The following is a 15,526-nucleotide window of genomic DNA, read 5'->3' as shown; positions in this document are numbered from 1 at the left end:
CAGGTCTGTCAGGTCCAGCTCTCATCAACTCCTCCTCTTCCTCAGTGGCTCTGCATGAGCATGTGTGGCTAAAGAGGCGCGTCTGAACCCGCCCACCTGGAAGAACAAGAAGAACCCACACCCTAACCGGGACACAGCTGCCCCCCTCCCCCCAGAGCCGCTGGAACTGGAAGAACCATTGTAACGTGTCACTGAAGACCAGGACTGGGTGTAGAACCAGGGTCCAGGACCAGGATGTACGCATCTGTGTATTAGCTTATTTTAGCTCACTATGTTAGCTCGCAGCTAAATAACTCAATCTAAGCTCAATGGTAGCAACAAGCTAGCTAATAATGAAGCTCATCACTATAGCCAATGAATGATGTGGTTAAAATGAAGTGGGAGGAGCCAACGCTCATAAACTCATTAGCTTAGCATCAAACCTGCTGTGACGTTTCAGGGTACATTCAGTATCACGAGCTAACAAACAGTCATGTTTACGAGCTAACAGCTAGGTAGCTACTTCATTATCTGTTCTGTTGTTTAGCATGCTGAGCTGAGACTAGTCATTGAAACCAATATTTAAAACATTAAAAACATTTAAAGAAGTGAATAAATTTCAGCATGAACTCATGACGGCGTCTCCAGACGGACTACAGATTTATCACTACAGAACTACAAATCACATGTCTCACTGCTCACAGCAGGTGTGTGTGTGTGTGTGTGTGTGTGTCTTATAAGCCTGTCAGTCACAGCTCCGGGTCACACAGACTCACCTCCTCACGTTTTTCTTTAATTGTTTGTAAACACAACAGGACCCGCTGACTTAAACAAAACAAGACGGTAATAAATAAATAAATAAATAAATAAACACCAATCAGAAGAAGCCCCGCCCCGCCAGGCGGCGCTGTGACGCGTCCTGCCGACAGGAAGTTCAAACAAGAAGTGGCCGCCGCGGTGCATTGTGGGACAACATGGCGGGCTTGTGGAAGGTTGCGTCCCGTCTCGCCACCGGGATGCGGGTGTCGTCCTCCGGCCCGGTCCGCGCGGCCTCCGGCGGGCCGTCGGGCAGCGACCAGCCCGCCGCGGATCGACCCAAGTCGGGCTTCGCGGCCGCCTTCGACCAGCAGGCGGAGCTGCGGCGGGACGCGGACGGCCGCGGCGGCGCCTCCGGCCGGGAGGAGAGCTTCGCCTCGATGCTGCGCCGCTCCCCGCTGGTGCTGATGGGCCCGGCCCGGGACAAGGTGGTGCTGGGGACCGTGTTCCACGCGGTGGAGGACGACCTGTACGTGGACTTCGGGGGGAAGTTCCACTGCGTGTGCCGGCGGCCGGCGTGGGGGGAGGCTCTGCGGCGGGGCAGCAGGGTCCGGCTGCGCCTGGACGACCTGGAGCTCACCGCCCGCTTCCTGGGAGCCCGAACCGACACCACGCTGCTGGAGGCCAGGGGCACCCTGCTGGCCCCGGCGGAGGGCCGGCAGGCCCGGGACGACCGGAGCCAGGACCGGAACCCGGGCCGGACCGGTGCCTGAACGCCTCACGGACGAGTCCGGAAGCCCCGCCCACCTAAAAGCGAGACTGTTGGACACTTCCTGTCGGCCATCTTTGACCCCTCCCCTTTGTTATTGCTTGGGTTTAATCACCTGAAGCACGAGTTCATTTGAACCGGTTAAATTAAACCGGTTAAATTAAACCGGTTAAATTAAATTTAACCGGTTTAATTTAACCGGTTACATTGAACTCCAATAAAATCTCTGAAGCGACCGTCAGTAGTCTTTGTTTCACACACACACACACACACCTGAGGCCTGTACCCTAAAACTGGATTAACGCTTAGCCAGATAACTTCAGGCTTAACCCTGGCTTTTCAGTACCATAAAGGTGGCTGACTTTCTATCGGGCTACGTTGTCACGGTAACCTATGCTGAACACCTAACCTGCTCCGGAGCAGGATAAGTTCAGGATAAGAGCTCAGCAGGTATAACAGCCCCACCTACTGACCAATCAGAGCTCAGCAGGTATAACAGCCCCACCTACTGACCAATCAGAGCTCAGCAGGTATAACAGCCCCACCTACTGACCAATCAGAGCTCAGCGGGTATAACAGCCCCACCTACTGACCAATCAGAGCTCAGCGGGTATAACAGCCCCACCTACTGACCAATCAGAGCTCAGCGGGTAAAGCAGCCCCACCTACTGACCAATCAGAGCTCAGCAGGTATAACAGCCCCACCTACTGACCAATCAGAGCTCAGCAGGTATAACAGCCCCACCTACTGACAAATCAGAGCTCAGCAGGTATAACAGCCCCACCCACTGACCAATCAGAGCTCAGCAGGTATAACAGCCCCACCTACTGACCAATCAGAGCTCAGCAGGTATAACAGCCCCACCTACTGACCAATCAGAGCTCAGCAGGTATAACAGCCCCACCTACTGACCAATCAGAGCTCAGCAGGTATAACAGCCCCACCTACTGACCAATCGGTTCTCCTGAAAACGGGCCGTCCGTTCCCTGAGAACCCGGTGGATCTCGGGTCACAGCTTGTGTGCAGAGCGCTCAGGCAGAGAGAATATTTAGGGATGGCTGTAATCCGCTGGGATTGGCTGAACAATGACTGTAGAAAGGTAGAGGTTTTGGGGGGAGGGGTTACATTACATCTGTCAGCTGCTGGAGCCTCACATCAGGAATGGAACGCACCCCAACCCCGCGCTGACAGCCCCCCACAGTGTGCATTGACCTGAGGGTCTTTGAGACAGTTCATATATTTCTGAGTGATGTTGGTCATTATTATGATGTCCTGAAATCCCTCGTTGGACGGGTTACAAGCAACACACAGATAGAATGTCATTGATCAATGATTTGTTTCAGTAGATCATGGATTGATCGATTGATTGATTGATTGATTGATTGATTGATTGATTGATTGATTGATTGATTGATTGATTGATTGATCGGTACTTTAATGTATTGTGTTGGCGATGCTGAAAACCTGTGAAGAACACAGTACGTAGAGCTGTTCATAAAGTCACGGGGCTACGATCACATGTCATAACCAAACATGTGGTTCACACACACATGTATGAACACACACATGTTACTGTAGTCAGACACACAAGTGCAGTCATAGTGGGGCAGTAATATTATAATGGCACTAACTTCCTCATTGACGCAGTCGGCCATGTTTTCCCAGAGATCCTTGCTCCGTTTGGCAGCTGCAGCTGTGTTGCTGTTTACCTGGATTATTGATTTGTATTGATCATATTTATTAATTATTATTGTTTGCTCCTCCGTTGTGAAATATGCGTCTCGGGCCGGTTTGTTGCATGTTTGTGATTGGTCACATGCAGCAAACTCCGCCCTTTTTATGTGAGCGCACAGATCTAGAGTGGACAAGTCTGGATTGAATTAGTGAGTTGATAGCCGGCTTTATGGTACCGAAAATCTGGAGGGTGGATGTCTGGGTAAGTGAAGCCAGATAAGGAAGAGGAAGTCTGACTAGGTTAATCCAGCTTTATGGGACAGGACTCTGGATAGTTCATCCACACACACATGAAACACTCCTAAACGTCATCTAAACATAAACTGGATTAAACTAAACAATCTGGATTAAATAAACTGAGTTTCTGTTCCAGGAACCAAACCAACAGAAACTGTTTGTGAAATAAGGAGTTTCTCTGAAATTTGTTTATGTAAAGTTGCAGCCAAAAATAAAATTTAAACCACCCAACCTAAACCAGCTGTTATTGACGTCAGAACCCGGATCAGAGTCCCGTCTGGTTGAATCAGAGGCGGAACATTTGAGTCGTTTTAATTCTTTCCATTCCTGGAGGAACTTCCACCGCTGCTTCGATCTTCACGGACTTTAAAGGATAATTAACGGTAGAACCGGAAAATCCACTTCCTTCACTTGTTTGGAGAGAGAACAATGCAGACTGTAGACAATTCACTTGGATACAACCAAATGGCCGTGCTATAGGTCAAGAATTGATTTTTGGCTTACCTCTCCAGAAATCACACATTTAGTAGCAGGATCTTCAATGTCTGGCGCTCCCTCAACAGATCACTGTGTGACTAATATTACATTGGAAACACACAACCTTACAAGCTAGAAGGGTTATGAGTTCTGAATCATGAAGAATACGTGGAGGAAGTCAAATCTTTATTTGATTAAATTATTAATGATAATGAAATTGATTCCTTCTGCAGAAAATGGGAGTATTTTAAATTTAAGGTTAGAAGTTTATCCATTAAATTCAGCAAAACCCTACGTAAACAGCAAAGGGAAACTGAGCTTAAATTGGTGCAAGAGCTTAACAAATACAGCCAAATGTTTTTTTATCAGATCAAGACACTGTAAAGTTGGTAGAGTTACAAACCAATTTGGATATCTTATTTACTAAAAAAGCACAAGTAGCTTATGTCAGATCTAGAGCTAAATGGAGTGAGCAGGGTGAGAAAAATACTTCCTATTTTTTTTGGGCTCGAAAGGAAGAGACAAGAGAGGAATAGTATTAACACCCTGATGGTCAACAATAGTGAATGTTCTGATACAAAAATAATTTCAGAAGAGGTTTACTGCTTCTACTCTAAATTATACTCCTCATCCTATTCACAAGTTGATGCTAACTTATTCCTAGACAGTATCCAACATTATATTCCTCAGATAGACTTAGAATTCAAAGAAATATGTGACTCAGAGCTCAATATAAAAGAATTGGACACGGCTGTAAAACACCTGGCACCAAATAAATCACCTGGCCAAGATGGTTTGACCTCAAACTTTTACAAATTTTTCTGGGAGTCAATAAAGGATCTATTATTTAAAGCCTTGAAGGAATGTATGGAAAACGATGATCTAATATCAACCATGAAACAAGGGATAATCACTCTTTTACCTAAACCTGGGAAAGATAAAAGGCATATAGATAACTTAAGACCTATAACCCTGTTGAATGAAGATTATAAGTTATTTACCGGTACTATTGTTTTAGCTAACAGGTTGAAAATGGGAATAGGCCAAATAATTAGTGAAAGCCAATCAGGTTTTATTAAAGAGAGGTCTATACATAATAACATCAGACTGGTGTTAGACCTGCTGGACTATAATCATCTCATTGAAGACAAAGGTTTCGTATTCTTTCTAGATTTTTATAAGGCCTTTGATTGAGTGGAACATCCATTCATTATGAAAACTCTAAAATGTTTTGGATTTGGCTCAAAGTTTATTAAGACAATTGACATGATCTACAGTGGAATAAAGAGCTCTGTCCCCCTCCCTCAAGGCACAACTAAAAGGTTTGAGGTGACACGAGGTATACGCCAAGGCTGCCCTTGTTCTCCTTTATTATTTATTTTAGTTGCAGAACTTCTTGGTATTTACATTAAACGTAGTACAGAAATAGAGCCGTTGAATGTTTTAGGTCTTCATTTGTCAATAACTCAACTTCATCAAACACTCAGAGCAGATCCCACTGATCATCACAACTGTGGGAACGTTTTCAAAAGCATCTGGGTTACATTTGAATTTAAAAAAATGTGAATTAATGTCAATTCATAACCACCCATTGACTGAGCTGTATAACATCCCTGTAAGAAATGAAGTTAAATATCTTGGAGTAATAAGAACAAAAGATTTCTAAGATAGAGAAGAAATGAACTCTGAATCTGTTATTAAAAAAAGTAAATCCACTCTTCTATCTTGGCTGCAAATGGATCTGTCCATTATTGGAAGAGTTCTGATTTCTAAAGTAGAAATATTGTCCAGATTAACATATCCTGCCTTTTCTTTAGCTATGCCAGATAATCTCATTAAATCAATTAATCAGATTATTCTCAACTTTGTGTGGAAAAACAAGCATCATTATATTAGGAGAAATGATGCAGTGAAAACAATTGAAGATGGAGGTTTAAATGTAATTGATTTTGAAGCGATGAATGGTATGATCAAGCTAAAATGGCTTCAACTATTTATTTGTAACAGTAGGGCTATATGGTACAATATTCCTTCTAAAACCTTCAGTACATGTGGTGGCATTGAATTTCTTTTAAAATGTGATTTTTGTGTTTCTCAGCTACCCATTAAATTGTCCAGATTTCATCAACAAGTCCTCCTTTGCTGGAGATCGGCCTTCAAACATAACTTTACCCCTCATAATTCTTCAATTTGGAATAACAGGTATATTTTGTCTAAGAGAAAATCTTTGTTTTGACGACTAGTTGGAAAAGGATATCTGGTCCGTTGTACATTTCATGGACTCAGAAGGAAATCTTTTGAATTACACTGACTTTATTAATAAATATAACATTAATTGCACCAGACAACGATACTTGGAAATTACAAGAGCAATCCCTGATGCAATGTTGAATATAATAAAAGGTATGCTATCATAGGGTAAAGTACTTCCGTCTTTACCCTTACCTCTTATTAATGATTTAAACTTCACAGAAAAGAAATGTACAAACAAAATTATAAGAGGTGCTGTCACAAACAAACTTTTTCCCCTCCTACTGAAAAGGAGAAATATTTTACAGTTTTCAGAGGATCAGATTACAAAAAATCAGAACTAGATACCTTTCCCTTCCAGTTTTGCCCAAAACTAAAGAAACTCATCTGAAGATAATAAATGATATTTACCCACGTAATGAATTTCTTAGACAGAGATTTAAGTTTGAAAAAAATGACTACATTTTGTGAATCTCAAATTGAATCATTGGAACATCTTTTTTTTTAGTGTGAATATGTGAAAACCTTCTGGAGATCTTTTCAAAACTGGATATCTGAAAATGATTCAAATTCAAATTCACCTCTTATGATGTTATTAAATTTGGTGTTCTGCTGGAGGATAGAAAAAGGGGAAAATATATGTAATACCATAATTATTCTGGCCAAACAACATATACATAAGTGTCGTTTTATGAAAATGAGATCATTATTTTGTGTTTACATAAATGAATTAAAAAACTTCCCTGAAGTATCCCTGAAGTATATTAAAACCAAACAAGCAATGAATGTAATAGACTATATAAATGCCTTAACTCAAGACTAAATCGACCTCTTATTTTAACTTATTTATCTTTTTTTTGTTATGTTTGTTTTATTTTTTATTTTTAAGGTTGAGTAGTATTAATGTATCCTTCCCGTACCCCGTGTGTGATCTATGCAATGTATGAAATGTTCCTTAGTCTGAAATGTGGAAATGTAATTTGCTTTTTTTGTCTTTTTTTCTTTTTCCTTTAAATACAAAATAAATTAAATAAATAAAAATAAATAAATTAAAAAAACTTCCTTCACTTCCTGTTGTCTCCAGCGGCAGTGGTGACGTCACTACGTAAAGACGTCTGGTGCGGGAGGGGTCGAGAAGAGACGAGCTGCGCATGCGCACTGACTTCGTCGCCGTCGACTCAAGATGGAGGTGTTTGTCAGCGCCCCCGGTTCCCGGTTCTCCTGCCTGACGTTCCCAGAGGGTTCTGCGGTCTCGGACGTTCTGGGCCGGTTCGTCCGGTTCCCGGTAAGCGTTCCCACCGGGCGGAGGCGGGAATGGGAAGCGACGGAGGTGGAGTGGGGGACGAGCGTGAGCTGGTATGCTAACGTTAGCAAACAGGCTAACGTTAGCAAACAGGCTAACCGAACGACAGGGAGACGTTTTCCCGTTAAAGCATCAACGCGGGGATGTAGCCTGAGCTTAGCTTAGCATGTCAGTGTCTGCTAGCTCATGTGTAAAAGACTTAGCTTGATGCTAAACGAGCATATCTGTGTGTGCGCAGTGTGTTTCTCCAGGTGATTTCTACGTCATCAGAAATGGTCAGCGGGCGGAGCCAGATGACCCCCTCCAACATGGAGCCGTCTATCACCTGGAGCCCCGCCTCCGTGGGGGGAAAGGAGGTGTGTTCCAGGAAGTAGACAGGAAGTGATGCGTGTGTCTTCCTCTAACGGCGTGTAGACAGGAAGTGATGCGTGTGTGTGTGTGTCTGTGTGTGTGTGTGTGTCTGTGTGTGTGTGTGTGTGTGTCTGTGTGTGTGTGTGTCTGTGTGTGTGTGTGTGTGTGTCTGTGTCTGTGTGTGTCTGTGTGTGTGTCTGTGTGTGTCTGTGTGTGTGTCTGTGTGTGTGTGTCTGTGTGTGTGTGTGTGTGTGTCTGTGTGTGTGTCTGTGTGTGTGTGTGTGTGTCTGTGTGTCTGTGTGTGTGTCTGTGTGTGTGTGTGTGTGTGTGTGTGTCTGTGTGTGTCTGTGTGTGTGTGTGTGTGTGTGTGTGTCTGTGTGTGTGTGTCTGTGTGTGTCTGTGTGTGTGTGTCTGTGTGTGTGTGTCTGTGTGTGTGTGTGTCTGTGTGTGTGTGTGTGTGTCTGTGTGTGTGTGTGTGTCTGTGTGTGTGTGTGTGTGTCTGTGTGTGTGTGTGTCTGTGTGTGTGTGTGTGTGTGTCTGTGTGTGTGTGTCTGTGTGTGTGTGTCTGTGTGTGTGTGTCTGTGTGTGTGTGTGCCTGTGTGTGTGTGTGTGTCTGTGTGTGTGTGTGTGTGTGTGTCCAGGCTTCGGCTCCATGCTGAGGGCTCTGGGTGCTCAGATTGAGAAGACAACGAATCGCGAGGCGTGCAGAGACCTGAGCGGGCGTCGCCTGCGAGACGTCAACCACGAGAAAGAGTAGGGCGCCGCCCACACGATGACCCCACCCCGAGGCGTGTCCCCTCTGAGGTGGGCGTGGCCCTCTCCTGTGTGCAGGATGGCGGACTGGCTGAAGCAGCAGGCGGAGCGGGAGGCGCAGAAGGAGCAGCGGCGTCTGGAGCGTCTGCAGAGGAAGCTGGAGGCGCCGCAGCACCGCTACAGCGACGCCCACTACCAGCAGCAGTGTCACGACCTATCAGAGCGCCTGGAGGACTCTGTGCTCAAAGGTCAGCCCCGCCCCTTGCTGCTAGCCGCTGGGACCACGCCCACCACTAACAAGGACTCCTGTCTCAGGTCTGCAGGCGTCGGCCGGCGGTCAGGTGGGGGCGGGCGACGCCTCGGCAACCAAGAGGCCGAACGCAGACGAGAGCGAGCAGCAGAGGAAGAGGAGGAAGAAGACGGCCGAGTGTTTCTGGTGAGTCGTTAGCGGTCGTTAGCGTTCGTGAGTATGGAAATTGGGGGGGGCAGGGGCGTGGTGACGAGCTGGCGTCCTTACAGGACGGGGGTGGAGCTGATGAGCTCTGAGGATGATGAAGATGAGTCTCCATCCACCTCCACCAGCGGTGGAGCTGCTGCTTCCATGACGACACCACCAGAGTTCCCGGGCCGCAGGTAGAGATGCCACGTGATTGGTTCAGACCGTCATCACGTTTACGTGTTTTTAACTCATCTGTGGCCCCGCCCAGCTCGCCTCCTGCGCCTGGAGAAGGCTCCTCACTGGCTCCTCAAACCACCAGAGACGAGGGGCGGAGCCCTGCAGGAGCCACTGGAGAGGAGGGGCGGAGCCCTGCAGGAGCCACTGGGGAGGAGGGGCGGAGCCCTGCAGGAGCCAATGGACATGAGGAACGGAGCCCTGCAGGAGCCAATGGAGATGAGGGGCGGAGCCCTGCCGGAGCCAATGGAGATGAGGAACGGAGCCCTGCAGGAGCCAATGGAGAGGAGGGGCGGAGCCCTGCAGGAGCCAATGGAGATGAGGGGCGGAGCCCTGCAGGAGCCAATGGAGATGAGGGGCGGAGCCCTGCCGGAGCCAATGGAGATGAGGGGCGGAGCCCTGCCGGAGCCAATGGAGATGAGGAACGGAGCCCTGCAGGAGCCAATGGAGATGAGGGGCGGAGCCCTGCAGGAGCCAATGGAGATGAGGGGCGGAGCCCTGCCGGAGCCAATGGAGATGAGGAACGGAGCCCTGCAGGAGCCAATGGAGATGAGGGGCGGAGCCCTGCAGGAGCCAATGGAGAGGAGGGGCGGAGCCCTGCCAGAGCCAATGGAGATGAACGGAGCCCTGCAGGAGCCACTGGAGAGGAGGGGCGGAGCCCTGCCGGAGCCAATGGAGAGGAGGGGCGGAGCCCTGCCAGAGCCTCTACTGATGGACCAATGGGCCGACAGCCAGAGGTCTGTTTGTCTGGTGTTACTGACACATATAGCCCCGCCCCCGGTGTGCCAGTGGTACTAATGGAGCCCCGCCCCCTGCAGTTGGGCGTGGCCCTGTCCTCGCTGTCCCAGCTGGAGGCTCTGGGGCTGGACGTCCTGAAACAGGAACTGATGTCACGCGGCCTGAAGTGCGGCGGGACGCTGAGGGAGCGCGCAACACGCCTCCTCGCCGTCAGAGGGCTGACCCCCGACCAGATCGACCCCGCCCTGCTCGCCAAACCAGGAAAGACCAGGAGGAAGTGAGGTCACGGGAGGTCTTTCCTTTTCTTTTTATAGTGTGTGTCAGCTGTCCAATCAGAGAGCAGCATGTACAACCAAACAATAAAGGCTTGAACTGACGTGTGTGGGGTTCAGGGGTCATCCAGGGATCGTTTGGGGTTCAGGGGTTGTGGGGTTTTCTATCACTGACTCTAGAACCAGAACCGGGTCAGAACAGGGTCCTTTATTGTGCCTGCAGCTGATTGGCTGACATCAGAGGAAGTGACATGTCCAAAAGTTTGTGTACGTTCTACTTCCTCCACTCTGAGTCACGGGGCAGCAGAGGATGATGGGAGCTGAAGTCCTAGAAGCCGGGTTCCCACGACGTGACCTGGGGGGCCTCCAGCAGCTCGAAGCAGACGATGACATCACCAGGTGAAAAGTCTGCGTCGCCCTCAGCCGACAGGCCGCACTCCATCCCCGCCACCACCGTCTGGACGTCGTCTTTGTGGTGCTTCAGCGCCGCCAGGGAGCCTGCAGGACCCGACAGGACCTGGGTCAGAACCAGCACACCCCACCCACTGGACCCTGCCCCCCCTGGTGGGACTCACCCTCCCAGATGGCGTCCTGGCCCCGGATCACCCGGAACCGCATCCGGCGGTCCAGCTGGCCCTTCTGGACCCGACAGCCGGCGACCTGGACCCTCTTCCTGCCCTCAGAGACCTCAAAGAGGGCGAGCACAGACGCCTCGCCTGGGGGGGGAACCAGAGCCCGTTCACACCGACCCGTTCACAACGACCCGTTCACACCAACCCGTTCACACTGGGTCCTCACCCACAACGTTCTCGGACACGAGTGGCGGCAGCCTGCTGTTAAGCTCCGCCTTCAGCGCGTCGATCAGCTGGTAGATGACGGCGTGGAGCTGCAGGGGGACACCCTGCTTCGACGCCAGCTGCTGCACTGCCTTGTTGGCCCCGACATTGAAGCCGTAGATGGAACCTGGAGGGAGACGGACACACCTGAGGGCCTGCTCTGACCTCTGACCCCTGGTCGCTGAGTCAGCATAAAATTCAGATTTGTAACATTAACTGAAGTCTGGACACAAGTTTAAAACGGTTGAGAATAAAATTTACAGATTTAAGAAAAGTTTGATTCATGAGTGAAAATTTAAATATTTATTAATGTTTATTTATTAAAACTACAAAAAACAACACGTTTAAATGACAGGAAGCAACGCTGGCCACGCCCCCTGCTGGACACACCTCCTGCGGTAAGCCTGACCAATCCGGACGCAGCTCACCTGCGAACGTGTCAGCCATGTTGACGTCCTTCTCCGACAAGTCTCCGACGCCGCAGTGGATGACCTCCAGGGGGCACTGCTGCTGCGCGTCGTAACTGTTCACGACATTCAGGACCGCCTCCAGCGCGCCGGCCGTGTCGCCTGGACAGGAAGTCAGCCGTCAACGGGCGTGTGACCGGCGTGGCGAGTAGTGGGCGTGGCGTGAAGCGTACCTTTGATGATGAGCGGGAGGCGGAGCCTGTCCCTCTCTACTCTCTCGCTCAGCCTCGGGCCGTCCATCCTCCTCTTGGCGGCGGCCACCGCCTTGCTCCTCCTACCGCCCAGCTGCTGTAGCTCCGCCCTCCTCTTCCTGTGCTCCTGCTGGTGCAGCGACTGCTTCTGCCCAATGACACGCCCCTCCTCCTGCAGCCGCTGATGCTCCGCCTCCGAAGTCCTCCAGTCAACCACCTCCCTCGCCCGCTGCTGCTCCAGGAGACCCCGCCCACATCAGCCCATCAGACCCTGCCCACGTCAGACCATCAGACCCCACCCACATGGACCAGAGGGGTGTGTCCTCACCTCTGACTCCACCTCCAGGATGGTGTCCCCGGCGGAAGGCAGCTCCTTCCAGCCCACCACCTGCACGGCGGACCCTGGCCCCGCCTCCGCCACGCCCTGGCCGTTCTCGTCCAGCAGGAGGCGGACCTTGGCCCAGCAGGCCCCGGCCACCAGGAAGGAGCCCCGCCTCAGCGTTCCCTGCTGGACGACGGCGGTAGTGACGGGTCTGTGGAACAGGATAGAACCGGTTACGGAACCCGATTACGACCAGGACCCGACGCCGCGTCAGGAGTGCCCACCCTCTGCCGGTGCTGGTGCGGCTCTCGATGATCAGCCCCTCCACCGGGCCGCCGGGGTCGGCCTTCAGCTCCAGGACCTCCGCCAGCGCCACCGTGGCCTCGGCCAGAGCCAGCAGGTTGTCGCCCTGGAGACAAGGTGGTTAGTGATGTCATTGGGGGCGGGGCGGGGCGGGGTGAGAGGGCGGGACGTGGCTTACCTTGAGTCCGGACACGTGGACGGCCTGGACGTCGCCCCCAAACTCCTCACAGACAACGTCGTGCCCCAGCAGCTCCTCCTTCACCCTGTGGGCGTCGGCCTGGCGTTTGTCGCACTTGTTCACCGCCACGATCAGCGGGACTGAGGAACAGAAAGTGACGTCATGAACAGGAAGTAACGTCATGAACAGGAAGTAACGTCATGAAAAGGAAGTAACGTCAGCAACAGGAAGTAAGGTCGGGAACAAAAAATAGTGTCAGGAATTGGAAGTAATGTCAGGAATAGGAAGTCGCATCAAGAAGAGGAAGTAGTGTCAGGAACAGGAAGTAACGTCAGCAACAGGAAGAAACGTCAGGTACAGGAAGTAGTGTCAAAAGCAGGAAGTAGTGTCAGGAACAAAAAATAGCGTCAGGAACAGGAAGTAATGTCAGGAACAGGAAGTAGTGTCAGGAACAGGAAGTAACGTCATGAACAGGAAGTAATGTCATGAAAAGGAAGTAGTGTCAGGAACAGGAAGTAACGTCGGGAACAAAAAATAGCGTCAGGAATTGGAAGTAACGTCAGGAACAGGAAGTAGCGTCAAGAACAGGAAGTAGTGTCAGGAACAGGAAGTAACGTCAGGAACAGGAAGAAACGTCAGGAACAGGAAGTAGTGTGAGGAAGAGGAAGTAGTGTCAAAAACAGGAAGTAGTGTCAGGAACAAAAAATAGCGTCAGGAACAGGAAATAATGTCAGGAACAGGAAGTAACGTCATGAACAGGAAGTAGCGTCAGGAATGCCAGCGGCGGCGCAGGAAGCGGCGCCTACCCCCGGCCTGCCGGGCCAGCTGGATGGACTCCACCGTCTGCGTCATGACGCCGTCATCGGCCGCCACCACCAGGATGATGATGTCAGTGGCATTGGCTCCGCAGGCCCTCATGGAGGAGAAGGCGGCGTGGCCGGGCGTGTCCAGGAAGGTGATGCTCTCACCTGAGGGCAGCTGGACTGTCAGCAGGAGACGATGACATCATCGTTAGTCAGTGACATCAGCATCAGAGTGATGACATCATCAGCATCAGAGATGTTCTGCCCCCCTCCAGTACCAAGGAAAGCCCCGATCTGCTGCGTGATGCCTCCGGCCTCCATGGCGACCAGCTGGCTCCGCCTCAGGCTGTCCAGCAGCGTGGTCTTCCCGTGGTCCACGTGACCCATGATAGTGACCACAGGGGGGCGGGGCTTCAGGCAGGCGGGGTCCGCTGGGGGTCTGAACACACACATCAACGTGAGGTCACGTGACTCCCTGAAGCGTGGTGATTGGCTGGTGGCGGTCATGTGGGCGGTACCTCCTCCTGGCGTCCTTGTTGGGCCCGCCTCTGCTCTCCGCCCCTTTGACATCCACCGCCGGCTGGTCCCGCCTCTGACCTTTGACTTCCCCCACCGGCTGGTCCCGCCTCTGACCTTTGACTTCCCCCACCGGCTGGTCCCGCCTCTGACCTTTGACCTCCACCGCCGGCTGGTTCAGACTCTGAACTTTGACCTATGACACACAGGACCAGGTCAAATCTCCTGACAAACAGGAAGTGACATCACCCAAAGGGGAGGAGCCATCCGTGCACAGGAGATCCAGGTAGAAGGTGATGACATCATCAGGACACTCACCTGTTTGGGGGCATACTTCCTGCTCTGCTGACACAACAAGGAGGCGTGGCTGTGTGCAGGAGAGAGGCGGGACAAAGGCAGGAAGTGGCGTAGCTGACCTGAGTTGGCGGTGGCAAGTCGCTGGGCCGCTCGCATCATCGATGACATCATACTCATACCTGTAGGGAGCAGCAGGGTCAGACCCCGCCCCCAGAGGGTCAGCTGACCATCTGATCCAGACTGGGGGTGGAGCCAAAGACATTCTTCACACATCAATACAATATGTTCACACACACACACACACACACACACACACATATGTACACACACACATACACACACACACACACACACACACACACACACATATGTACACACACACGTACACACACACACACACACACACACACACACACACACATGTACACACACACAGACACACACACACACACACACACACACATATGTACACACACACGTACACACACACACACACACACATGTACACACACACACACACACACACACACACACACACACACACACACACACATATGTACACACACACGTACACACACACACACACACACACACATGTACACACACACACACACACACACACACACACATGTACACACACACAGACACACACACACACACACACACACACAGACACACGTACACACACACACACACACACACACACACACACACACACACACACATGTACACACACACACACGTACACACACACACACACACACACGTACACACACACACACACACACACACATTAAACGTAACCTGAACATAAATCAAAGACAAGACAACCGGATGTGATCGATCCGAGCGGACTGATCGATCATCTCTGATCCGACAGAACGAACTGATTTCCCCGCTGAATTAAACCCGATGAACGGGAGAACCGATTCGTTCATTTTCTCTCACCGGACGAGCTTCAGTCTGAGCCGCTCCGCTCACCGCGGCCTGAACCCTCCACCGGGCGCCGCCATGACAGTCAGCAAGAGAGGACAGCCCGCCCCCTGGCGGCGGGGAGGGGTTCTGCTGCAGGAGACCCCGCCCCCTGGCGGCGGGGAGGAGCCTGTCTCACCGGTCTGAGCCTATAGCAACGAACCTGAAGGAACGTGTGGTTCCTGATGCCTCATTAGACCCAGCTGTAAATACAGAGAACCAATAAAAATACAGAGAACCAATAAAAATACAGAGAACCAATAAAAATACAGAGAACCAATAAAAATACAGAGAACCAATAAAAATACAAATGTTTTCAATCTTCCTTGATTTTATTTTGTAAAATAA

General features: G+C 50.6%; 4 protein-coding genes across 7 annotated transcripts in view; 3 read left to right on the top strand and 1 right to left on the bottom strand.

Moving 5' to 3' along the window:
- The window catches only part of LOC137599710 (calpain-1 catalytic subunit-like), a 14,277-nt gene extending 13,648 nt beyond the window's left edge, over positions 1-629 (top strand). For both annotated transcript variants that reach the window (XM_068320776.1, XM_068320777.1), the window contains one exon: positions 46-629. In XM_068320776.1, coding sequence (XP_068176877.1) covers positions 46-72 — 27 coding nt within the window. In that variant the 3' untranslated portion in view covers positions 73-629. The remainder of the gene's footprint in view (positions 1-45) is intronic.
- A 292-nt stretch (positions 630-921) lies between these two features.
- Positions 922-1,735, top strand: mrps28 (mitochondrial ribosomal protein S28). The gene has a single exon (XM_068320779.1). It carries the CDS (start codon positions 954-956, stop codon positions 1,506-1,508), a length of 555 nt encoding a protein of 184 aa, XP_068176880.1. The 5' UTR covers positions 922-953; the 3' UTR covers positions 1,509-1,735.
- A 5,601-nt stretch (positions 1,736-7,336) lies between these two features.
- sde2 (SDE2 telomere maintenance homolog (S. pombe)) lies at positions 7,337-10,397 on the top strand. 2 transcript variants are annotated; one of them, XM_068321362.1, is made up of 8 exons: positions 7,337-7,488; positions 7,745-7,862; positions 8,499-8,610; positions 8,689-8,858; positions 8,926-9,046; positions 9,130-9,243; positions 9,318-10,020; positions 10,102-10,397. In XM_068321362.1, exons 1-8 carry the CDS (start codon positions 7,387-7,389, stop codon positions 10,300-10,302), a joined length of 1,641 nt encoding a protein of 546 aa, XP_068177463.1. In that variant the 5' UTR covers positions 7,337-7,386; the 3' UTR covers positions 10,303-10,397. The 2 variants fall into 2 exon arrangements, with proteins under 2 accessions (XP_068177463.1, XP_068177462.1); XM_068321361.1 differs by having other exon boundaries at positions 9,318-10,397.
- Positions 10,398-10,486: 89 nt separating this feature from the next.
- On the bottom strand, positions 10,487-15,462 carry mtif2 (mitochondrial translational initiation factor 2). 2 transcript variants are annotated; one of them, XM_068321360.1, is made up of 13 exons: positions 15,155-15,462; positions 14,228-14,446; positions 13,912-14,105; positions 13,672-13,832; positions 13,397-13,573; positions 12,591-12,730; positions 12,394-12,518; positions 12,116-12,320; positions 11,770-12,019; positions 11,558-11,698; positions 11,092-11,256; positions 10,869-11,009; positions 10,487-10,791 (listed from the first exon to the last, which is right to left on the bottom strand). In XM_068321360.1, exons 2-13 carry the CDS (start codon positions 14,381-14,383, stop codon positions 10,622-10,624), a joined length of 2,025 nt encoding a protein of 674 aa, XP_068177461.1. In that variant the 5' UTR covers positions 14,384-14,446; positions 15,155-15,462; the 3' UTR covers positions 10,487-10,621. The 2 variants fall into 2 exon arrangements, with proteins under 2 accessions (XP_068177461.1, XP_068177460.1); XM_068321359.1 differs by having other exon boundaries at positions 14,228-14,385; positions 15,155-15,461.
- Between the last annotated feature and the right edge of the window lie 64 nt (positions 15,463-15,526).

The sequence above is a fragment of the Antennarius striatus genome, chromosome 8, assembly GCF_040054535.1.
Source record: "Antennarius striatus isolate MH-2024 chromosome 8, ASM4005453v1, whole genome shotgun sequence".
Taxonomy (NCBI): domain Eukaryota; kingdom Metazoa; phylum Chordata; class Actinopteri; order Lophiiformes; family Antennariidae; genus Antennarius; species Antennarius striatus.
Note: the sequence above shows the minus strand (reverse complement) of the source record. Positions and strands in the feature narration are given on the sequence as shown.

Bases quoted from the DNA above. Each gene is read 5' to 3' on its own strand.
- mrps28 (XM_068320779.1), top strand. From the start codon at position 954: ATGGCGGGCTTGTGGAAGGTTGCGTCCCGTCTCGCCACCGGGATGCGG.
- sde2 (XM_068321361.1), top strand. From the start codon at position 7,387: ATGGAGGTGTTTGTCAGCGCCCCCGGTTCCCGGTTCTCCTGCCTGACG. The intron at 7,489-7,744 runs GTAAGCGTTCCC...GTGTGTGCGCAG, and splicing joins GCCGGTTCGTCCGGTTCCCG to TGTGTTTCTCCAGGTGATTT. The intron at 8,859-8,925 runs GTCAGCCCCGCC...CTCCTGTCTCAG, and splicing joins GGAGGACTCTGTGCTCAAAG to GTCTGCAGGCGTCGGCCGGC.
- mtif2 (XM_068321360.1), bottom strand. From the start codon at position 14,383: ATGAGTATGATGTCATCGATGATGCGAGCGGCCCAGCGACTTGCCACC. The intron at 12,321-12,393 runs GTGGGCACTCCT...CCTGTTCCACAG, and splicing joins CGCACCAGCACCGGCAGAGG to ACCCGTCACTACCGCCGTCG. The intron at 12,020-12,115 runs GTGAGGACACAC...CTCCTGGAGCAG, and splicing joins TCCTGGAGGTGGAGTCAGAG to CAGCGGGCGAGGGAGGTGGT.